The following is a 20,475-nucleotide window of genomic DNA, read 5'->3' on the forward strand; positions in this document are numbered from 1 at the left end:
TTGTGTGCAGCAGCAGGCTTCCTTTTGAAACGAAAGATGGAGTGGATGTAGAGGGCTAAATTGATGCCAATTACAGGGACAGGCCACAGTATAGCCTTTACTCTTCTGTTTGTGTGATACATCCATTAAGGAGGAAGGGGCAGAATGCTCAATCCTAATGACTGGCTTGTCTGTGTTGGCCTTATAAGTGCTTTTTTGCTTCACATTGGCTAATGCATCAGCATTTTAAAAGGCACATGCTAATGTAGACTTCAGTGCCTAATGCAGGATGCTGTCTTCACAAGTGCCAAGCAATTACATATGCGCATAGTGGGGATGAGCTAAACAACATATTTTCAAAATAGACTAGTCAGTGGGTTGACGGAATAACTAGTCGGAAAACCCAAAATCAGATGCAACAGCGTGACGTGATAAAACGCATCTTTTCCATGTTAATCAGTTTTGTCCTAATCATTCAGATTGTTTAATTGTTAATGCAGAGAGAGCCCGCCCACAAATCTTCTGATTGGCTGTAAATCTGTGAGTGATCTTGTCCTGTCTTGAGTCTGGTGTGGACAGACAAATTGCTTGTCACTGAAATCTTTTACCATTTTTTTTTTTTTATTGTTTATTGGAATTGGTCCATGTATGGTTATTGATTTGGCTTGCTCATTTTCATCTGTTTTTACATTTAGATTACCTTTACTATCGTAATCTTTATAATGTTTAAATTCACGTGCTGCATTTACAAGTATTGAGTTTTAATTTTAGTATCAATTTTAATATTAATATCAGCCATATATTTTAACAAAGTAAATACTGGCTTATCATATCGGCCAAAATTTTAACATTTGTGAAGCTTTTGTGTTTAAAAGCTGATAGAATGAGTTTTTTTTTTTTTTTTTTTTTTTTTTTTTTTTTACATGCCATCTTAAAAATGCAATGTTCATGGTGGTATGCATTAAAAGTGTTGAATACATGCAAACTGTAAAATAGCTAAAACATGGCATGTTGTTGACACTAAAGTCACAATGCTAAAAAAAAATTGTTGAACGACTAGTTGTACAAGGTTCTATATTGATAAATTCCCCTCTGTCTTTTTTTGTTTTTTGAGGGTAAAGGTGGTGCATTGGTCCAAGTTTTCAATATCCGCGTTTCCACTGTTGGGCCAGAAGCGAGCGTGCTAGTTCGTGCCAGGGCCAGACGCGTTTCAACTGTCATTTCCGGGTCTTGATTGGGCCTCGTTGGGGTTTTTTTGCTGGACGATTGTGACCTAAAATCAAAACCTCCAATTAATTAAAACATTTTACCTCGATTACAATTAATGAACGATTATTTATTTATTTATTTTTTGCCCTCATAGCTCACTTACAAGGTTTGTTCTGTAAATATGCTTGACTATTAAAGCTGGGATCTTTTTTCCTATTGAAAAAGTGATCTGACATAACTTTCACTTTCAGCAGTTATTTTATCTATGGTTCGTAACATTTCTTACATATTTCTGCTCACTGTAAATCAGATACAGATAAATTAGCACAGTACCAGTGCGTAATGAGAGCATAATGAGAATTTGTGCAGCTAGTGTTTGTATGAGTGATCATGCCACAATGCAGCTGTGCAAGCACGGTAGCTCGATGTAATGATACACATCCAATCGTCTAAATTGCTTGAATGTCCAAACTGGCAAACCTTAAAACACATACGACTGACAAATTTTATTGAAGCCGCAAGACTCACCACTTGCACACCATCTCTGTGTGTTGACTGGATGGGGCGGAGTAATGCGGCTACACACGCGGTAGTATGTTTTTTAGGGGGAAGTTTTAACAGGATTAAAAAAAAAAAAAAATAACCGACATGGGAGAATTACGTCGGATAGATGTTCTGAATTTCGGTTTCGATTACTTTGATTAATTGTCCAGCCCTAGGCAGAAATATACTTATATGTGATGCTAAAGGCTACTTATGCTACTCATCATCGATAATGAATACACACATTTATGGAAAATACCAGAAACTGCTTGAGGAACATAGACAACTCATATATGAAAATAATCGTGTATTTATTTGGTTTAATGTTTTATCAGTCTCTTCCTTGTGCCTTTCTTGATACCGGACTTCTTCCGTATATCTGTCTCACACAGACTCTCAGGTTAACTCTTAAAACTCATAAATCCTTTTTTCCTCCCATGAAATCTCTCTGTTGCTCTGGCTGAAAGTATAACGGTATAGAGAGACTGAGAGATAGCTCAAACCTCCTCGGATTGCAATCATCGCATAATTTAGAGGAAATTTCATAGAAAGAAAAGTGATATTTTATCAATATTTTTCTAAATGTGTAAGCCTTTGGACTTAAAAGCCTTAATGGAGTTGTTTTGTGCATTATTGTGGTCAAATGGAAGCAGGTGCAATCGAATAGGTATGTGTTCTCTTTTTATGTGAAATGGTAAATATCATTTAGATTAGGGCTGCACGATTAATCGCATGCTATTCTCACGCGCATTTCGTCAGTAAAGCCGGTTCCCTGATTACCGCTAAATCGCCATCACCTGCTTTCAAATGAAGCGGCATTTAATAGACAGAGCCGTAGATCACTGAAAAGCCACGCAATATCGCGATCATATCGCAGATGAATCGCCTGCGATAATGAACGCGATATTGCGTGGCTTGTCTGTGAACTACGGCTCTGTCTATTAAAAGGCGCTCCGTTTAAAAACAGGTGATGGTGATTTAGCGGTAATCAGGGAACCGGCTTTACTGACGAAATGCGCGTGAGAATAGCATGCGATTAATCGTGCAGCCCTAATTTAGATTCAGCTTGACTGATGTGCACTCCTGACAAATTGATAAATTACTGTTACTGTAACATTTTTTTATTGTAAAACATTGGTCAAATATTGATTTTGGAATCTTAAGTCTTTAAGTAAATGCCAAACGTTCGCTTCAGTCATGCTTATTTTGCTATCTAGCTTGTTTTCAGTCAGCTGGTGAAATGGTGAGGTTGTGTGACATTGTTCTGTGGAGGCGTGTTAAGGGCAGGTTTTAGGGAAGTGCTGCAGGGCTACTGGACTGACAATGGAAATGCAACTTCATTTTGGCCTCGGTGCTTGAAGTCCAAGGCTATTGGCCCAGCAGCATGGCACGTTGTTAGTCTTGGCTTGCACTGGCCCAACAGTGGAAATGCGGCTATTGATGATGAATCCAAAAGCCATATGAAAGATACCTGAAGATCTCTTTCCATCCTCTTGGTTTTTCATTCATCTGGGTCCCCTGCGGCTGAGGCTTGGAGGAAATTGCCTTTTAGGAAATTGAGTGGAAACAAATTCATTTGGTAGGATGTGAGCCACTTTAACAGGAGGTCAGCAGCTGAGAGAGCCCAGCACAGCAGTGCTGACTGGAGGCCCCTTCGCCTCATTCGCTCAACACTTCACTGGCAAGATTCATTACCAGCACACCCACAGCTGGTTTATTCCTCTTCATTCACATAAACAGGGAATCACCAGGCATGTTTATTCATGACATGTTTCATTTAAGAGCCGTGTTCGCGGTCATACACATGAGTTCGAATGCAGTAGTCAACCAATTTACAAGCATTTACCCTGTTTGCTGCTGACCTTTTGATGTGCAACCAATGATTACCAGACAGTCCTCATGATGTATTATTACATGGGTTGTCTCACAGCATACAATGTAGTACGTATGCAGTGAACTCTGTGTACTCCCTGATTTCTTTCTAGTGCACCGTTATGTTGTTACAAAAAAATATGACTGACTGACTTCTGCAGAACACAAAATAAGATATTATGAAAAAATTCTGTTTTTGTCTACCCAATGGAAGTCAGTCTAGTGCTGTTTGTATAGAGAAAAACGGTTGAAACATTCTTCAAAATATCTTCTTTTGTGTTATGCAGAAGAACGAAAGTCATCCAGGTTTTGAGAAAATTACAGTTTTCATTTTAGGATGAACGTTTAATTTTAATCTCTAAGACAGAAGATACACTATTGTTCAATTTTGGGTACTGTAAGATTTTTTTGATAAGTCTGAGAAGTCTCTTATGCTCTCCAAAATTACATTTATTTGATAAAAACTACAGTATAAACAGTAATACTTTGAAATATTATTACAATTTAAAAACAATTTAAGTATAATTTATTCCTTTGTTGGCAAAGCTGAACTTTCAGCATCATTACTCCAGTCTTCAGTGTCCTTTAAAAATCAATATAATATGTTAATTTGGTGCTGAAGAAACATTTATTATTATCAATGTTGAAAACAGTTAGGCTGCTTTTTTGTGTAAACTGTGTGGCATTTTTTAGAAGAGATAAAATCAATGAATTCCAGAGGTTGACCGATTGATCGGTTTTGCTGATAAATTGGCACTGAAAAGTCTATAACGATAGTATTTCCGGGTTCCTCCGTTGCTGGAGCGGCTCAGAAGGGTCCGCTGTCATTAGACAATACGAGAGAGGCCTCTAGAGGTGAAATAAAAACTTTCACTGATGCCTCGTGGAGTTTGTTTTGACACGTGAGACTGCACGCTGCACAGAGTGGGACACTTTAGATACAGATGTAAAACATAGGTAACAAAGCGGTATGTATACAGTAAACTACAGTACATGTTTTCATATCATTATGAAGTAATTTATTTGTTTAAATGTTTTGTTGTTCTCCGCTAATGCTGCATTAGTGGAGAACCGCAATATATTTGCTGTCGAGGCTGACATAGTAAGCGGTTAAAACAGTGTGACAAAAACACACCCAAGTCCCACCCAAATGTTTGCCGAAATTGTTACCATTTATTTGCATTAGTTTATCCAGCTGGTCGCTTTATCCATTCGTTATGCAGTGAATTTGCAAAGCTATGACGTGAGAAAGCAAACTGTAGCCGAGAGAAATATATTATCATTTAAGAAATCAGAAATGCATCCGCTTGAATTTTTTTTTTTATTGTCATTGTGTAATACATATTTTTATATTTTTATTAGATATTCATCAAGCAAAAAAAGTGTGGGAGTATAGATACACTATAAACATATGTGGCTAATTTTAATAGTATGGTGTTTGTGTAGATGTTTAAAGATGGCCATGATGGCCAGATGGCTGTTTGGAGTCCATTTCTATATTAACTCAGGTTAATAAAAGTTTTATAGGAACTTTAAAATGTAAATGTGTATAATATATCTCTTAACATTCAGGGGCAGTCATTGCCAAATGGTTAGAGAGTCAGACTGAAGGTTCGGGTACGATTCTCAATACTGGCAGGAAATGACTGAGGTGCTCTTGAGCAAGGCTCCTAACCTCCAGTCGCTCCCTGGGTGCCACAGCAAAAATGGCTGCCCACTGCTCGGGGTGTGTCCAGTATGCAGTGCGTGTTCACTACTCAAGTGTGTGGAACTGGAACTTGGATAGAACTTAGATGGGTTAAATGCAGAGGACAAATTCTGAGTATGTCATTAATTACTTACCCAATGGAAACCCGTAAGACCTTTGTTCATCTTCGGAACTCAAATTAAAATATTTAAATAATACCATCATTCAAGGTCCAGAAAAGAAGTAAAAACATTGTTAAAATGTCAGCAATTTCTTCTCTACCAGTTGATGCAGGGGTTAATTTTAAAGAAAAAAGATCTCGATAAATTAGTCAACCATTCCAGTCAACCACCCTGACCCAGTTTTGTTAGCAACCTTGTAAAATATCTCTTCCATGAGACTTTTTTGAAATGCTTGTGATGTGGAGGTCAAAGCCACTTGCGATGAGAGGTGCGTTCATGCCTCAACATGAATCTTGTAAAGGGGCCTTTACTTTCTGATTCGGTTTATCACCTACTATGACATTTACAGTATCTAGTCCTGCTGGGTTGAAAGATAAAGCGCTCAGGTGTTATTATGACTATATTGTAGTAGAGCGAGTGTAGTTTTATGGTAATTGCACTTCCCTGTCCTTTCCTGGAGGGTGTCTGTGTGTGTCTGTCCTCGCCTCTGTTTGATTTAAGTGGAGCACGTCCAGTGGATTTTCTGCCCTTTGCTTGTTATCCCTCCCGGCCAGCCGTATCTGGCAGCACAGGTGTTTATTCAAGCACAACGCACCACTTTGTGTGAGCATGTTTGCACATTTGTTCTTTTCTCTTGTGTGAGGATAAAATGCAGTTGAAAGATGGCAAACAAGGTTAGCTCTGTGCATCTCCAAATTCTGGATCTTGTATCATGACAGCGTTTGAAGTGACTTCTTTGTGCACCTAAGAGGGAATGGTTGACACAGAAACGGGGCTTTCTTGTTAATTCACGTGAGTTACAGTGAGTCCCAGACACGCCGAGGTGCACGAGAAGTAGGATTATCCATAGCCGGTTTAAGAACATGGTGTCACATTATAATGAAGCAGTGAGATTGTGCCTCTGTGGAGGAGATGTGGCATGCTTCTCGCTAGATTAGTTCTTTATTCCCCTTATCTTTGCCGTGTGCATAATCCTCACACAACCATCCCGTGTGAACGTTTGTCCTGGTTCCCACTCTCAATGGGACACTGGCGTTCAGAGTCCAGCAATCACAAGCTAGATAGAATGGAACAGTTAGACGGCTCGTTGGGCTGAATTGATTTATATTGGCAGCAGAGGCAGAGCAGGTGAAACTAGATATTAGATGTGGGTTAATGCCGTGTTAGGACGGGCAGCTGTGGTCAGAACGTAGGCAGAACGCCTCTGATGAGGGATTTAGGACCTCATTTTCAGCCTACGTGAGCCGTCGTTTCACTTTGAAGTCTCTCTGAGCCCATTAAACCTCGTTGAAAGGGTTCAAAGATCTATGAGACAGACACAAGCAGCGGGGATTCTCACATGTGGTCACGGGCAGAACTAACGAACGAGGAGGGAGGGTAAGTGAGGAGAAAAAAAACAAGGGAACCTGATTCTGGGAGAAGGAATACAAACCGAGAGAGTGATGTTACTCTGTCTGAAAGGATAAAATATGGTGTTTGACTTCGTTTTAGGTTGCATCAGCTCCTCAGAACATATGTTTAGCACTTTAAGTGATGACATTTTTATGAGCAGTCGTGTGTGGACCTCAATTTGCTGCAATCGTCTTACTGACTGAAGCCAAACTCTTCAAGCACTAACAGAACTGCTCTTTGAAGGAGTATATGGGCATTATGTACTTAAAGGATAATTCATGTCAAAATGAGAAGTCTGTACTCAACCTCTTGTCTTTTGAAATCCATATGAGTTTCTTTTTCTTCCTTTGAACATTAAAGGAGTTATTTTATGGGTCACTGACTTATGAGAGTATGACTGATTTAAAGATAAAGAAAAATAATTTAGATATGTACAGTACAGTCCAAAAGTTTGGAACCACTAAGATTTTTAATGTTTTTAAAAGAAGTTTCGTCTGCTCACCAAGGCTACATTTATTTAATTAAAAATACAGTAAAAACAGTAATATTGTGAAATATTATTACAATTTAAAATAACTGTTTTCTATTTGAATATATTTCACAAAGTAATTTATTCCTGTGATGCAAAGCTGAATTTTCAGCATCATTACTCCAGTATTCAGTGTCACATGATCCTTCAGAAATCATTCTAATATGCTGATCTGCTGCTCAAGAAACATTTAATGTGTACAATTGTACAAAATATTTGTGTACAATATTTTTTTTCAGGATTATTTGATGAATAGAAAATTCAAAAGAACAGTGTTTATCTGAAATCTAATCTTTTGTAACATTATAAATGTCTTTACTGCCACTTTTGATTGATTTAATGCATCCTTGCTGAATAAAAGTATTAATTTATTTAATTTCTTAAAAAAAAAAATAAAAAATAAAAAATTCTTACTGCCCCCAAACTTTTGAACGGTAGTGTATAATGCTACAGAAGCTTTGTGTTTCAGATAAATGCTGTTCTTTTGAACTTTCTATTCATCAAGGAATCCTGAAAAAAAAATACACCACTGTTTTCAACATTGAAAATAATCATAAATGTTTATTGAGCAGCAAATCAGCATATTAGAATGATTTCTGAAGGATCATGTGACACTGAAGACTGGAGTAACGATGTTGAAAATTCAGCTTTGCATCACAGGAATAAATTACTTTGTGAAATATATTCAAATACAAAACAGTTATTTTAAATTGTAATAATATTTCATAAAACATTAAAAACATTAAAAATCTTAGTGGTTCCAAACTTTTGGACTGTACTGTATATTACTGTAACTTTTGATGAATTTAATGCGTTTTAACTGAACAAAGTATTAATTTCTTTCTTTCCAATGAATATCCCCTCCCCAACAAAAAATATCTGTTTCTCACACAGCTATTGTATTTGGACAACTTGTGTACAAGTAGTATGGAGTATGGACTACATTTTTATTATATATATATATATATATATATATATATATATATATATATATATATATATATATATATATATATATATATATATATATATATATATATATATATAAAAAAAATGTAGTCCATACTCCATAACTCCAAAATGTAGTCCATACTATATATATAATTTTTTTTTTTTTTTTTTTTTTTTTTTTTCTTATGGCACTTTTTGGAGTTTGACAACACCTAATCCCTTATCTGATTTTATTGTAATGAATAATACAGTTTGTACATTATGCTAAAGTACTTTAGTGTTTCAGGGAAGAAAGTAAGTTTGGAATGACATGAGGATGAGTAAATGATGACAATTACATTTTGAGCTATCCCTTTAAATGAGCTATCCCTTTAAATGAGCTATCCCTTTATAGTGCTCATTGTTACTGGAATACTCTAGATGCTGAAGCTTCTCTCAGCCTCACTCTGTCATATATCTTCCTCTTGTCTGTGAAGGCTAATTTGTGAACTGGACCATCTACAGTACCCATAATGCTTTGTTACTGTGGTCATTCCTTTTAGCATCAGTCAGACAGCGAGGCGCCGTGTTTTCTGTCCTGCAGTCGTTCATATATGCCCATCTAGAGAAAGAGACTCTTGCCTTGGCAGACAGCTCTCCAGAAATGTAACAAATTGTGAAAGCCATCCCACAATGCAACGGGACGTGATTAAAATGAGGTCTAAAACCGCTTGCATTCCTTTGGGCCTACTTTTCAAATTTGTGCTTATTGCATTTAATTCATTTAAATAATATCAACAGGGCTGTTTGAGTTTATGGGAAGATTTTGTCTCATCTTAAGAGCCTTGAGCAGTGATGTTTCTGAAATGATGTCACACTCAGAATGCAAATCCCATTAAACTGCGCTTTTGCAAAAAAAAAAAAAAAAACTGAGAAAAAAACAGAAAGAAATTCAGGATGGATTTATGAGCTCAAGGAATAAAAAAGTATCCCCAGACTGAGGGCCTGACAAAACAGCACAATGAAAGTGCTGGAGGGGTGGGGAATAAAGATGGAGTAGCTTTGCATATATTGTAAATATGGCTCCACACACCAAATGAATGTCTTCCATTTCATATCGTTTTTTCGACTGGCTGGGTGCAGCTCGGTATATGAGGCCGTTCATTTTTCATCTAAATAGCCTTTCCTGGTATGTATGCTCCTGCTCGGAGGCGCAAGTCCATTGACTGCCAGTGTGATGGAAGTGAATGGGAGACTGAAAGAAAGAGGCCAGCATGCATTAACTTAAAAAATGCTACTATGGTAATTTATTGATGAAGTGAATTGTGCCTAAAGACACACCGTTTGTCCTAATGTCTCACTTGCACTTTATTTTTTTGCTAGGATGCATTTTTGCCCCGATCCAGTGCCCGCAAGCAGCGGTTACACAAATTACATCCACAGTCTACTGCCGATGTTTCCCAACTACTCTGTGGTCCTACGGTCTCCTAATGCACACTCATTTTACCTCCTTTGGTTCACCATGATGATCTGTGTACTTCTCTTTATTTCCTGCTGCCCTGTTCTGTTCTCTACTCTAGAAACCATACTACATGTTTTTCTCCAGACACTACATCTGCATATATGACACTCTTGCACATACTGTACACACATACACACACAATTTTCTCTTCAAAAAAATACATGCAGTGCTGTTTTCCAAAAGAAAGTATCTCATAATTGTGCTACCTACCTTATGGAACAGCGTGGGAACAGTCCTATAATGCCTTTGAATGATTTTGGAACAGAGGCTTAGGAACAACGAGACCAGGATTCACCTGTTCTTTCATCCCCACAGAGCAGATATCAGGACTGCTGTGGTCATGTCTTGTTCACAGGATGCTTTTGTATTGATCTGATCAAACCCAGAGCATGCTGTCTTACTCCTCATTTCCTGTCCTCCCATTGGGGGTGTAGCCCACAGAGCTTTTTTCCCTCTCTGTCTGCCATTAAACAGTAAAAAATATAACTCCCGTTCTTAAATATAGATAATACTTTTCAAAATTCATTCATCGACATGCGCGCACACACACCAGTACAGCTGTGCTGCCAGCTGCTCACCCGCACACACACAGGAAGCAGTGTGCCCCCCCAGTCTGCCTGTACTAAAAGACCTGTGTTGTTTTTAATGCAGCACAGCTGAGGTGCTGACTAGAGTCCCTGTCCTGGCCTGGAAGAGGCAGCGCATATGCTTTTCTCTTTACTTAGCTATCTAAATGGAAAAATTCCATATACTTGGATTTTTTTTTTTTGTTTGTTTTTTTCCCCCTGCATTTTTACAATAAAAATTACTTTTAAAAAGCTGCTTTTTCTTTATTTTTATTGTACACTGTGTGTGTGTGTGTGTGTGTGTGTGTGTGTGTATATGTATTTTATATATATATATATATATATATATATATATTTTATATATATATTTTATTGTAAAAATGCAGGGGGAAAAAAAAAACAATCCAAGTATATGGAATTTTTCCATTTAGATAGCTAAGTAAAGAGAAAAGCGTATGCGCTGCCTCTTCCAGGCCAGGACAGGGACTCTAGTCAGCACCTCAGCTGTGCTGCATTAAAAACAACACAGGTCTTTTATATATTTATTATATATATTTATTATTATATATGTATGTGTATATATATGTATTGTGTATATATGAGATGTTCCTCATTTTTTACAAATGAGGACCACCCCCAAATAATCCTTATTTTATCTAATTTCTGAAATATTCAAAATATTGTAGAATTTTAATTTAGCAAATTCCTTCCTTCCTTCCTTCCTTCCTTCCTTCCTTCCTTCCTTCCTTCCTTCCTTCCTTCCTTCCTTCCTTCCTTCCTTCCTTCCTTCCTTCCTTCCTTCCTTCCTTCCTTCCTTCCTTCCTTCCTTCCTTCCTTCCTTCCTTCCTTCCTTCCTTCCTTCCTTCCTTCCTTCCTTCTTTCCCCTTCCTTCCTTCCTTCCTTCCTTCCTTCCTTCCTTCCTTCCTTCCTTCCTTCCTTCCTTCCTTCCTTCCTTCCTTCCTTATTTCCTCTTCCTTCCTTCCTTCCTTCCTTATTTCCTCTTCCTTCCTTCCTTCCTTCCTTCTTTCCTCTTCCTTCCTTCCTTCCTTCTTTCCTTCCTTTATTCATTCATCTTCCTTCATTAATTTTCCTTCCTTCCTTCCTTCCTTCCTTCCTTCCTTCCTTCCTTCCTTCCTTCCTTCCTTCCTTCCTTCCTTCCTTCATTAATTTTCCTTCCTTCCTTCCTTCTCCTTCCTTCATTAATTTTCCTTCCTTCCTTCCTTCTCCTTCCTTCATTAATTTTCCTTCCTTCCTTCCTTCCTTCTCCTTCCTTCATTAATTTTCCTTCCTTCCTTCCTTCCTTCCTTCCTTCCTTCCTTCCTTCCTTCCTTCCTTCCTTCCTTCCTTCCTTCCTTCCTCCCTTCCTTCCTTCCTTCCTTCCTTCCTTCCTTCCTTCCTTCCTTCCTTATTTCCCCTTCCGTCCTTCCTTCCTTATTTCCTCTTCCTTCCTTCCTTATTTCCTCTTCCTTCCTTCCTTCCTTATTTCCTCCTTCCTTCCTTCCTTATTTCCTCTTCCTTCCTTCCTTCCTTCCTTATTTCCTCTTCCTTCCTTCCTTCCTTCCTTCCTTATTTCCTCTTCCTTCCTTCCTTCCTTCCTTATTTCCTCTTCCTTCCTTCCTTCCTTCCTTCCTTCATTAATTTTCCTTCCTTCCTTCCTTCTCCTTCCTTCATTAATTTTCCTTCCTTCCTTCCTTCTCCTTCCTTCATTAATTTTCCTTCCTTCCTTCCTTCCTTCCTTCCTTCCTTCCTTCCTTCCTTCCTTCCTTCCTTCCTTCCTTCCTTCCTTCCTTCCTTCCTTCCTTCCTTCCTTCCTTCCTTCCTTCCTTCCTTCCTTCCTTCCTTCCTTCCTTCCTTCCTTCCTTTGATTTGGCTTATGTTGTTAGTTGTCTAATGATTTGAAGTTGAGCATAAGGAGGCCTCAGCTGTGTCAAGAAAGCCATGACATGTGGATAATGTAGCCTACTTTATTGCTTTAGTGTTAGTCTAATTACATTCTCAGAGACTCAACAGCCAATAGGTCTGCTGGCTTGCATTTCTCTCAGTTTATGTACTTTGGCGCAGTAGCTAAATGCATGGGCACTGACTTCTATATTTTATGTGACACTAATCTTGCACCTCTCCTCTGAAACTTCAGTCCCTGGTTTCTTCTTATCTCCTGCTGGGACAGGCTTCTTAAATCTGTGGCTCTTAACACAGCCAAGCTCTGCAGGACAGTGCCCCTCCAGGACCAAGTTTGGGGACCTCTGCCTTAAAGCATTACTGCTTTATTTTTTCTCAAATGTGATCTCATTTCTTTTAGATTTTCCACATCACACTTACGACAGACTTGAACAGACAGTTACCATGAAAGGACCCACATGTGCACATTTACCAAAACAGTAAGTCATGTGCACTGCTTATGTGTACATAACAAAAGAAAAAAGCTGTTAAAGAAACCATTCAATTTCCATCTGATGGGTTATGCTCAGGTCACATGGCCACAGATTGGACACATAAACAGATCAAGGACCACATATCAAAGCTGCCCAAATCAGATTGAAAAAATTGGATTTTTTTTGTGTGTTCACACTGCTCAGAAAAATGAGATCTATGTCACACATATAGACAAAAGAAATTGGATTTTGGTTTGCCAAGTGCCATGAACTTGTATTCCTTCTCAACATGATCCCCTCTTCTGGTCATTTGCCTCTCTGCAGCCTCCTCTAATTGGCTATCGTTTCCCGCCAAGCACCTTTTTTGCTCTCCTTGTGAAAAAGTGCTTGCACTCCGGCCTGCATCAAATGAGCAGAAGAGATTTTCGTAATTGTTCCGCTGAGTTTTTGGAGTTTGTGAGGTGTGGTTATGGTGGTAATGGTTTGGGCCAATTTGTTCCATGTGTGTGTCCTGTTAAAGCACCAGAGCCTTGTGTGTATATGAGAATGCCTTTTGAGGGATATTGAGTTACTCTTTTGAGCTGGGAGGCACGGCATCATGGCTTGTGTCCGTATACACAGTGGTTCCATTAAAGTGCTTTAGGACTCGATGTGTGAGAGGCAATTAAAGCAAGACAAACAGCAGGCTTGGGAAAGTGGTTGTCTCTCATGTACCAGTATTTATCAGAGACTTTTTGTGCTGACCAAAGACTAGACTGTAGTCTCCTGCATAGTCTCCCTCAATTGTTCTTGCCTTTCAGGCATATTTTCTTTTGAACTTTGCAATTTTGACCGCATTTGATCCTTTGTGATCTATTTTGCTCTTATTCTTTTTCTATTCTCTACCCACGTTGTCTTGTTTCTTTAATTGTTGTTGTGGTTTTGAAGCGGTTGATGTTTTTGTGTCCTGTTTATATGTTCCCGTGAGACCCTTTTTACCTTTATATAGGGTAATAATTATGGTTGGGAACCCAGAACTGATTCTTATTCAGTGTTTTCATTTGTCAAAAAATACTCTGATTTAGTTAATGATTCATTAAAGGTATTAAGATTATTAAAATAAATTTGAAAGAATGTAAAAATAAAGTGATTGTCAAAAAACAGAGAATTCTTATTTATTATGAAATATTGCCGTGGCTGTTATAAATTATATGACATGAAATATTAAAACTTTCTTCCAGGGAACACTCAAGTTCAGTTTTTCAAAAATATTCTGTCAAGTCTTTCCAGTATAATGAAAGTGACTGGTCAGTCAATCTCCAATTAAAATGACAAACAAACAAACGTTGATTGTACTTTATATACTTTATGTTTGTATTGACATCCACCATAACTTTTTTTTGGGGTGTTTGTGAAAGAAGTAGCAATATCTTATTTGTGACCTGAATCATTCTTTTGTGTACAATATTTTCAGCGAATTGGTTGGTCCAGTTCAACATGTCGACTGTTTTTTAAATTTTTTTATTTTTTATTTTTTTTTTACTTTTTTGGTCTTTTTTGGAAGCTTAAAGGGTCAGTTCACCCAAAAAATGACATTTCTGTCAATAATTACTAACCCTCATGTCGTCCCTAACCCGTAAGACCTTGATTCATCTTCGGAACACATATTAAGATATTTTTGATTAAATCCGAGGGTTTCTGAACTACACACTGGCAGCAATGTCATTGCACCTTTTGAGGTCTTACAGGTTTGATACAACATGAGGGTGAGTTGTTTTTTTTTTGTTTGTTTTTTTAATATATAGGCTAGTTAGGACTAATCATTTTAACCAAAAAAAAAAAGAACTATAGAAGTAGACTACTAAAAGAATGGTTAAGAAACAGATCATATCCCTTAAAAAGAAAAAAAGGATAATTGGCTGCAAATGATTAATGTATACTGGCTAATTAGCAGGACTTTAGTAATGCTGGATGAAGGTTTAAACAGTTTAGTGAGGTTTATTGCTGTCAAAAGTATAAGGTTGCTCAGGATCATGAATCAGAAGCTATAGACTGTGAAATGAAACTTTCATAAAGCCTTTCTCTTGTGCCCAGAGGAGGAAAAGTTCCTGTGGTGTACTGCAATGAAGTATTGTAAACTAGTATTAAAATGTATTGTATTTGAAACCATTACAAAACTCATTTATGTCCCTCTCCTCCTCCACAGGAGAGAAACTCATGGTGTTATATATGTGATCCATATTTAATGCCGCAGAGCTGATGGCAGGCCAGAGCTGGTTATTCTGGGGAAGTCTTCTGTGACCCACATGAAAATGCTGCTTTCATCAGTTGAGCTCAAAAAGGCGAATGAGCCTGACATGAATGCTCTGGTTAAATATCTCCGAAATGTCTCTGGTTTTAATATGTCATATGAAATCTTCATCCTGCAGAAATCAGACTGATGGTTCATGGTTTAGCAGGCCGTCGCTTTCATCCGTTGAATGACAGGGCTTAAATGCTGGCCTGTTGCTCCATGCGTGCTGGAATTACAAAATGGACCCTGGTGCTCTTACATATCTATACCCTGTTTGATTAAATTTTGCATCCATGTAAAGTCCAGTCGGACGATTACATGCGTATACAATATGTATACTGTGCACACACACCCACACACACCCACACACACATTATGTAAACACAAACTGTTATGTTAAATGTGATTATTCGCGATTAATCGATTTGACAGCACTACTATAATGATATAGATCTAAAAATCATTCTAAATATAAAAGAATAGCAGAGTCCACTTTACACCACAGCTTTAACGATAATGGCACAGATAAATTATATTGTTGGAATCTTTTTCTGAACAATTTTTGCTGCTGAAGTACGATAAAAACATTAACAGCCAATTTGAATCCATCTTGCTTTAAAGAGCTTGAGTATTTAAAGTGGCAGACGACAGAACTGCAGCGTTCATTTGGAATAAACACAACAATATTGTGTGTTGGTGTAGATGCTCTTTGAAATGATGTGACAAAATGATTCTGTGTAGAGTTTCAAATTCCTTAAATCACACTGACAAATGTACGAGCAAACTCAATTTCTTTAGTGCATGGTGAACTGCGTAACAATCGGGACTCTTGCAGTGAACTGTGCTGACAGGTAAAGTCTTGTTTCAGGGGAACTGTCTCCTAGCCAGTCTGAGTCTCAGACTTATTGAGTAGCATGAACAGTAGCTGTGAGGACTTTGGCACAGCGAAGCGAAACTTCAGCAGACAGACCAGGGGCCACATCTTCAATAAGGCAGATGGTTGAAATGAGAATACCAAAAGTGAGCGACACAGATATCAAGTGCCAAAAAGGGTGAATTTTAAAGGGTCTGTGGGAATGTAAATGTCAGAGTTGAGAAAGAGATTCAGAGTTTGCCCTAGGATCAGACCTAAAGTTGCAGAACACCTACAGACAGTTCACTGAACGTCTGATGCTTACTACACACGGAAAAGTGTAATCTTGCCAGTGATTGGTTGGTTCCTATGTAACTTATGATGGCTGAATTACATCGTTTTTTTTATACTGCAAGTCCAACAATGTAAAAACACAAGTACCAGGAGAATATACACTTCCATTGTATATTAAAAGTGTAGGGTTACTTAAGATGTTTGTGAAAGAGGTTGCAAAAGGCTGCATTTATTTGATCAAAAATACAGTAAAAACAGTGACCTTATGAAATATTATTAGATTTTAATATAACTGTTTTCTATTTTAATATATTTTAATCTGTAATTTATTCCTGTGATGGCAAAGATGAATTTTTAGCATCATTACTCCAGTCTTTAGTGTCACATGATCCTTCAGAAATCATTCTAATATGCCGATTTGCTGCTCAAGAAACATTTCTTATTATTATCGATGTTGAAAACAGTTGTGCTGCTTAATGTTTTTGTGAAAACCATGATTATTTGGGTAGAAAATTCAAAAGAACAGCATTTATTTGAAATGGAAAGCTTTTGTAACATTATAAATATCTTTACTATTACTTTTGAATCATTTAATATTTAATTGCAGAAAAAAAGTATTAATTTCTTTAAAAAAAAGAAAAGAAAAAAAGATAATTATACTGATCTTAAATGTCGAAAGGTAGTGTAAATCTTAATGAATCTTAATTAATTTTATGTGAGGCAATTAGTTGAGATATTGTCAAGCACAACCATATCAATTTTGCTGTGTTTTGAAGAGTTAAGTCTGTGCTATAATGTAATGTATTTGTACTTAAATTTGTACATAACTTATAATTAGTTGCTTTACATATCATCAGACGGCTCCAACCGATCTATGTAGGCGGTTCTTGACTTGCAATATGCCACAGTGTGGTTTAGTCCTCATGCCTATCTCTGTGAGTCTAGTTTGACTCTATTGTTGAACTATATCTTAGACTGAATAGAGAACAATATATTGCACATGAAGGTGTTCATGGGGAGCCAGGTTGGCAGAGCATAAACACGGTACTTGCACACAAAGCCTGATGTCATGGGGTGAGAGAAATCCAGGGAATGAAACATCAGATCACCTTGGGAAGTGTAAATTCCCACGTGCATGGTTGTGCAATAGTGCTGCACACAAATAACCCTACTAACAGTCAGCTAACCCTTCTGTCTGGAGCTGTTCGTACTGACAGAGCACTAGGATGCTGTTTCATTGGTGTGTTTTTTATTTTTTGAGTGTTTGTGTGTGTAGGCGGATGGTATGAGTAAAGCACAGGCGTGTGTGGGCGTACAAGGGTTACGAGAGGGAAGGAAACGGATAAAGAAAGTGATAAAAGCCACTTTCAGTTCACTATGGGATGGCCTGGAGATGCAGATGCATGTGCATATTTAGAAGTAATTAAATCACTGACATCTCTTGTGAGGCATGGGGAGCGTTCACCCACACACGCTCACTCATTGTCACAGACCCGTACCAGACGGGATGCGCTAGCAGATGGGCTGCGTCTTTTTTTTTCTGTTACAGATTGGACAATGACATCCGGGGAATGACTTTCTCGCTGTTCCCTCAACTCCAACTGTTCACACTTGTCTTCCTTTATCCTACGTTTTTGTCAAACTCGGACGACGTTAACATATCGGTTGCCATCTACAGAACATTCATTATTCTCAGGGAGGTGTTGTCATTGTCTCAGAGATACAGATGCTGTAAAACTTCTGAAAAGTAAAGGAAGTAATGCCGCTTGTGCGTCCTGTGAACAAAACACCATCAGGGTAGCACACACAATACTAAAATAATACAATTAACATTAACTAAACAGAAAGAAAATCAAAGAAGTAACAAAACTATGTAACTGAAATAAAATCATAACCGTAAAGATAAATTTGACAGATTTTTACAGTAAATTTACATATAACCCAATGTTTAGTTAACCAATTAATTGCATAAATATGGTAATGCAATTTACAGTTAACATGTTTTTACAGTAGCATTTTTACTGTTTTCTGAAAGAAAATTTACATAGTATAGTTTACATTTGTTTACAATGTAGATTAAAATTGATCAACAAATAGTTCCTTAATAATTCCCTAATAATGCTAAAACGTATTTTTTTTTAAAAAAGGTCTGATGTTAATTAATAATAAATATGGTTAATAATAATGTTATTAATAATAATTGTTTTTTGTTCAAATTTCAAATGTATTTATAGGTACATAGACAAGGCTCTTTGACAGAGTCATTGAACTATAAATTGACATAATATACAAAAAAAATATCAGGAGTAAATGTGCACTTCCAAATATATTCTCCAAATTTGTAATATTATTGTATCATATTTTATATTATAAACATAATTTAGAAGGAAAATAACAACTTTAGACAGACACAAAGATGAATAATTGCCACTTTCACACATGAAACCCATTAAATTGCATTAAAATTGCCAGATTACCTTTTCTAGTGAATGTTCTGCATCTGCTATTCATATTTCGCTACTCATCTGCACCAAAATGCTGTTAAAACTTTAAAATGTGTTTGTCTTTGGTCCTGTGTTTTGCATGTTTTCGAATCAGGCTAGTTATTTTGTCAAAAATAAGATAATCTTTACTTTCAGTAATCATTCAACTGATTTCTTTATCTGCTCGCATGGAGAAAAGATTGTCTGTTTAAAAAGTCTGTCCAGTTTGATAAAATATTCTCCTCAATGTTTTCCTATCCAACATAAACCTAAAGAACTGTTAATTTTTTAGCAGAAGTGTTATTTTGTATCTTCTGCATCAGATAGGTTAGTGCTGTACAAGGAAAATTCTCAGGTCTATCTGGGCACATCTCTTGCTAAGCAGATTTTCTGCACAGCTTTTTTTTATTATATGAAACTGAGTGGGTTTATATGAATTCATTATGAGCTGCTCACATTTTGACCTTTATTTGTGTCTTATTTGTAGCATTTACAGTGTGTTTTTTTTGATCGCAGCAGAGACACAGTGTGTTTCTTGAAGGGGCCGTAGTTCACTTTGATTCTATTGAGGGCTGTGTTTAGTGTGTAATGGGTCTCTTGGCTGAAAGCCACTTGATTTCTTGAAGAGCCGATGGTTCTTCACACTGCAAATTCCACACACACACACACACACACACACATATAAACACATTACAAGCACTGAAAAGCTTGAAGGGTCTCTTATCAGGCAGGATCGGACTTCTTATCAAGACTATAACAAAATGCTTCTGAAATAGATTTTGACTGGTTTAGTTCTTTCTTTAAATATTTTGAATATTTTCGCATAAACAGCTGTTTGGTTAAAATGATAGTTTACCTAATTGAAAAACACCTTTTAAAGTAATTTCAGAGCAAATATGAAAATATTGAAATGTTTATACTGAATATAGTCACATTTGACCACTACTGACCCCTCCTTCTGTCTGTCTTACAGTGAGCTCTTGCTCGGCCCAGCGGCAGGTCACAGTTCAGCCGGGGCCCTTGATTCGAACGGAAGGCTCTCACATCACCATCTGGTGTAATGTGACCGGCTACAAGGAAGGAGTGGAACAAGACTTTGAGTGGTCCATGTACCTGTACACCGCTCCCGACCGAGAGATCCGTATCGTGAGCACGTCCCAGCACAACTACGCCTATGCCTTGTACGCCCAGCGTGTCAACAGCAAGGAAATCTACATCGAGAGGCTGAGCGGAGACTCTGTCGTGCTGCACATCACCAAGCTGCAGGCCACCGACCAGGGCATGTACGAGTGCTACACCCCAAACACTGACAGCCGCTACCTGGGCATCTACAGCGCCCGTACCAACCTCACCGGTGAGCCTCCTCCAAACTCTCACTTAACCCTGCTTTATAATATAGTATGCTTCCAACGGCACTGTGTTTTTGCATTCATTAAACCTTATTCAGACTGGACAGGTTTTCCTGCAGGAGGTTGGGTAAATGCGTGTTTCACAGATGTACTTTGAGATTTTAGTCTCGTCTGAATCAAACACATGGGATTTTCTTTCACAACCTTGGTACAAATTATAGAGAAAATTACCTACTGTTTTTCAGATAACTCAGGGGGTCCTCTGAGAAATCAAATTCTATCCGGGTAGCAATGTCTGGGATTTGCGAGATATTTAATTTTTTCCCCCCCTCACAACTTCTCATTTATGTTGACCTTTCATTATAAACCATAACTAAAGCTGTCAGTCAGCTTAGTGAGAAAGCTATCGTTACGGTATTGTCATTGGGTTTAGAACCATTT

The 20,475-nt window shown here is 37.6% G+C and overlaps 1 protein-coding gene across 1 annotated transcript in view; it reads left to right on the forward strand.

Annotated features, from left to right (window-relative positions):
* Positions 1 to 20,475, forward strand: part of igsf3 (immunoglobulin superfamily, member 3) — a 177,785-nt gene that overhangs the window by 19,761 nt on the left and 137,549 nt on the right. Inside the window, exon 2 of the mRNA XM_067410553.1 lies at positions 19,659 to 20,039. Within this exon, the coding sequence (XP_067266654.1) occupies positions 19,659 to 20,039 (381 nt within the window). The remainder of the gene's footprint in view (positions 1 to 19,658; positions 20,040 to 20,475) is intronic.

This window comes from Chanodichthys erythropterus, chromosome 14 (assembly GCF_024489055.1).
Source record: "Chanodichthys erythropterus isolate Z2021 chromosome 14, ASM2448905v1, whole genome shotgun sequence".
NCBI lineage: Eukaryota > Metazoa > Chordata > Actinopteri > Cypriniformes > Xenocyprididae > Chanodichthys > Chanodichthys erythropterus.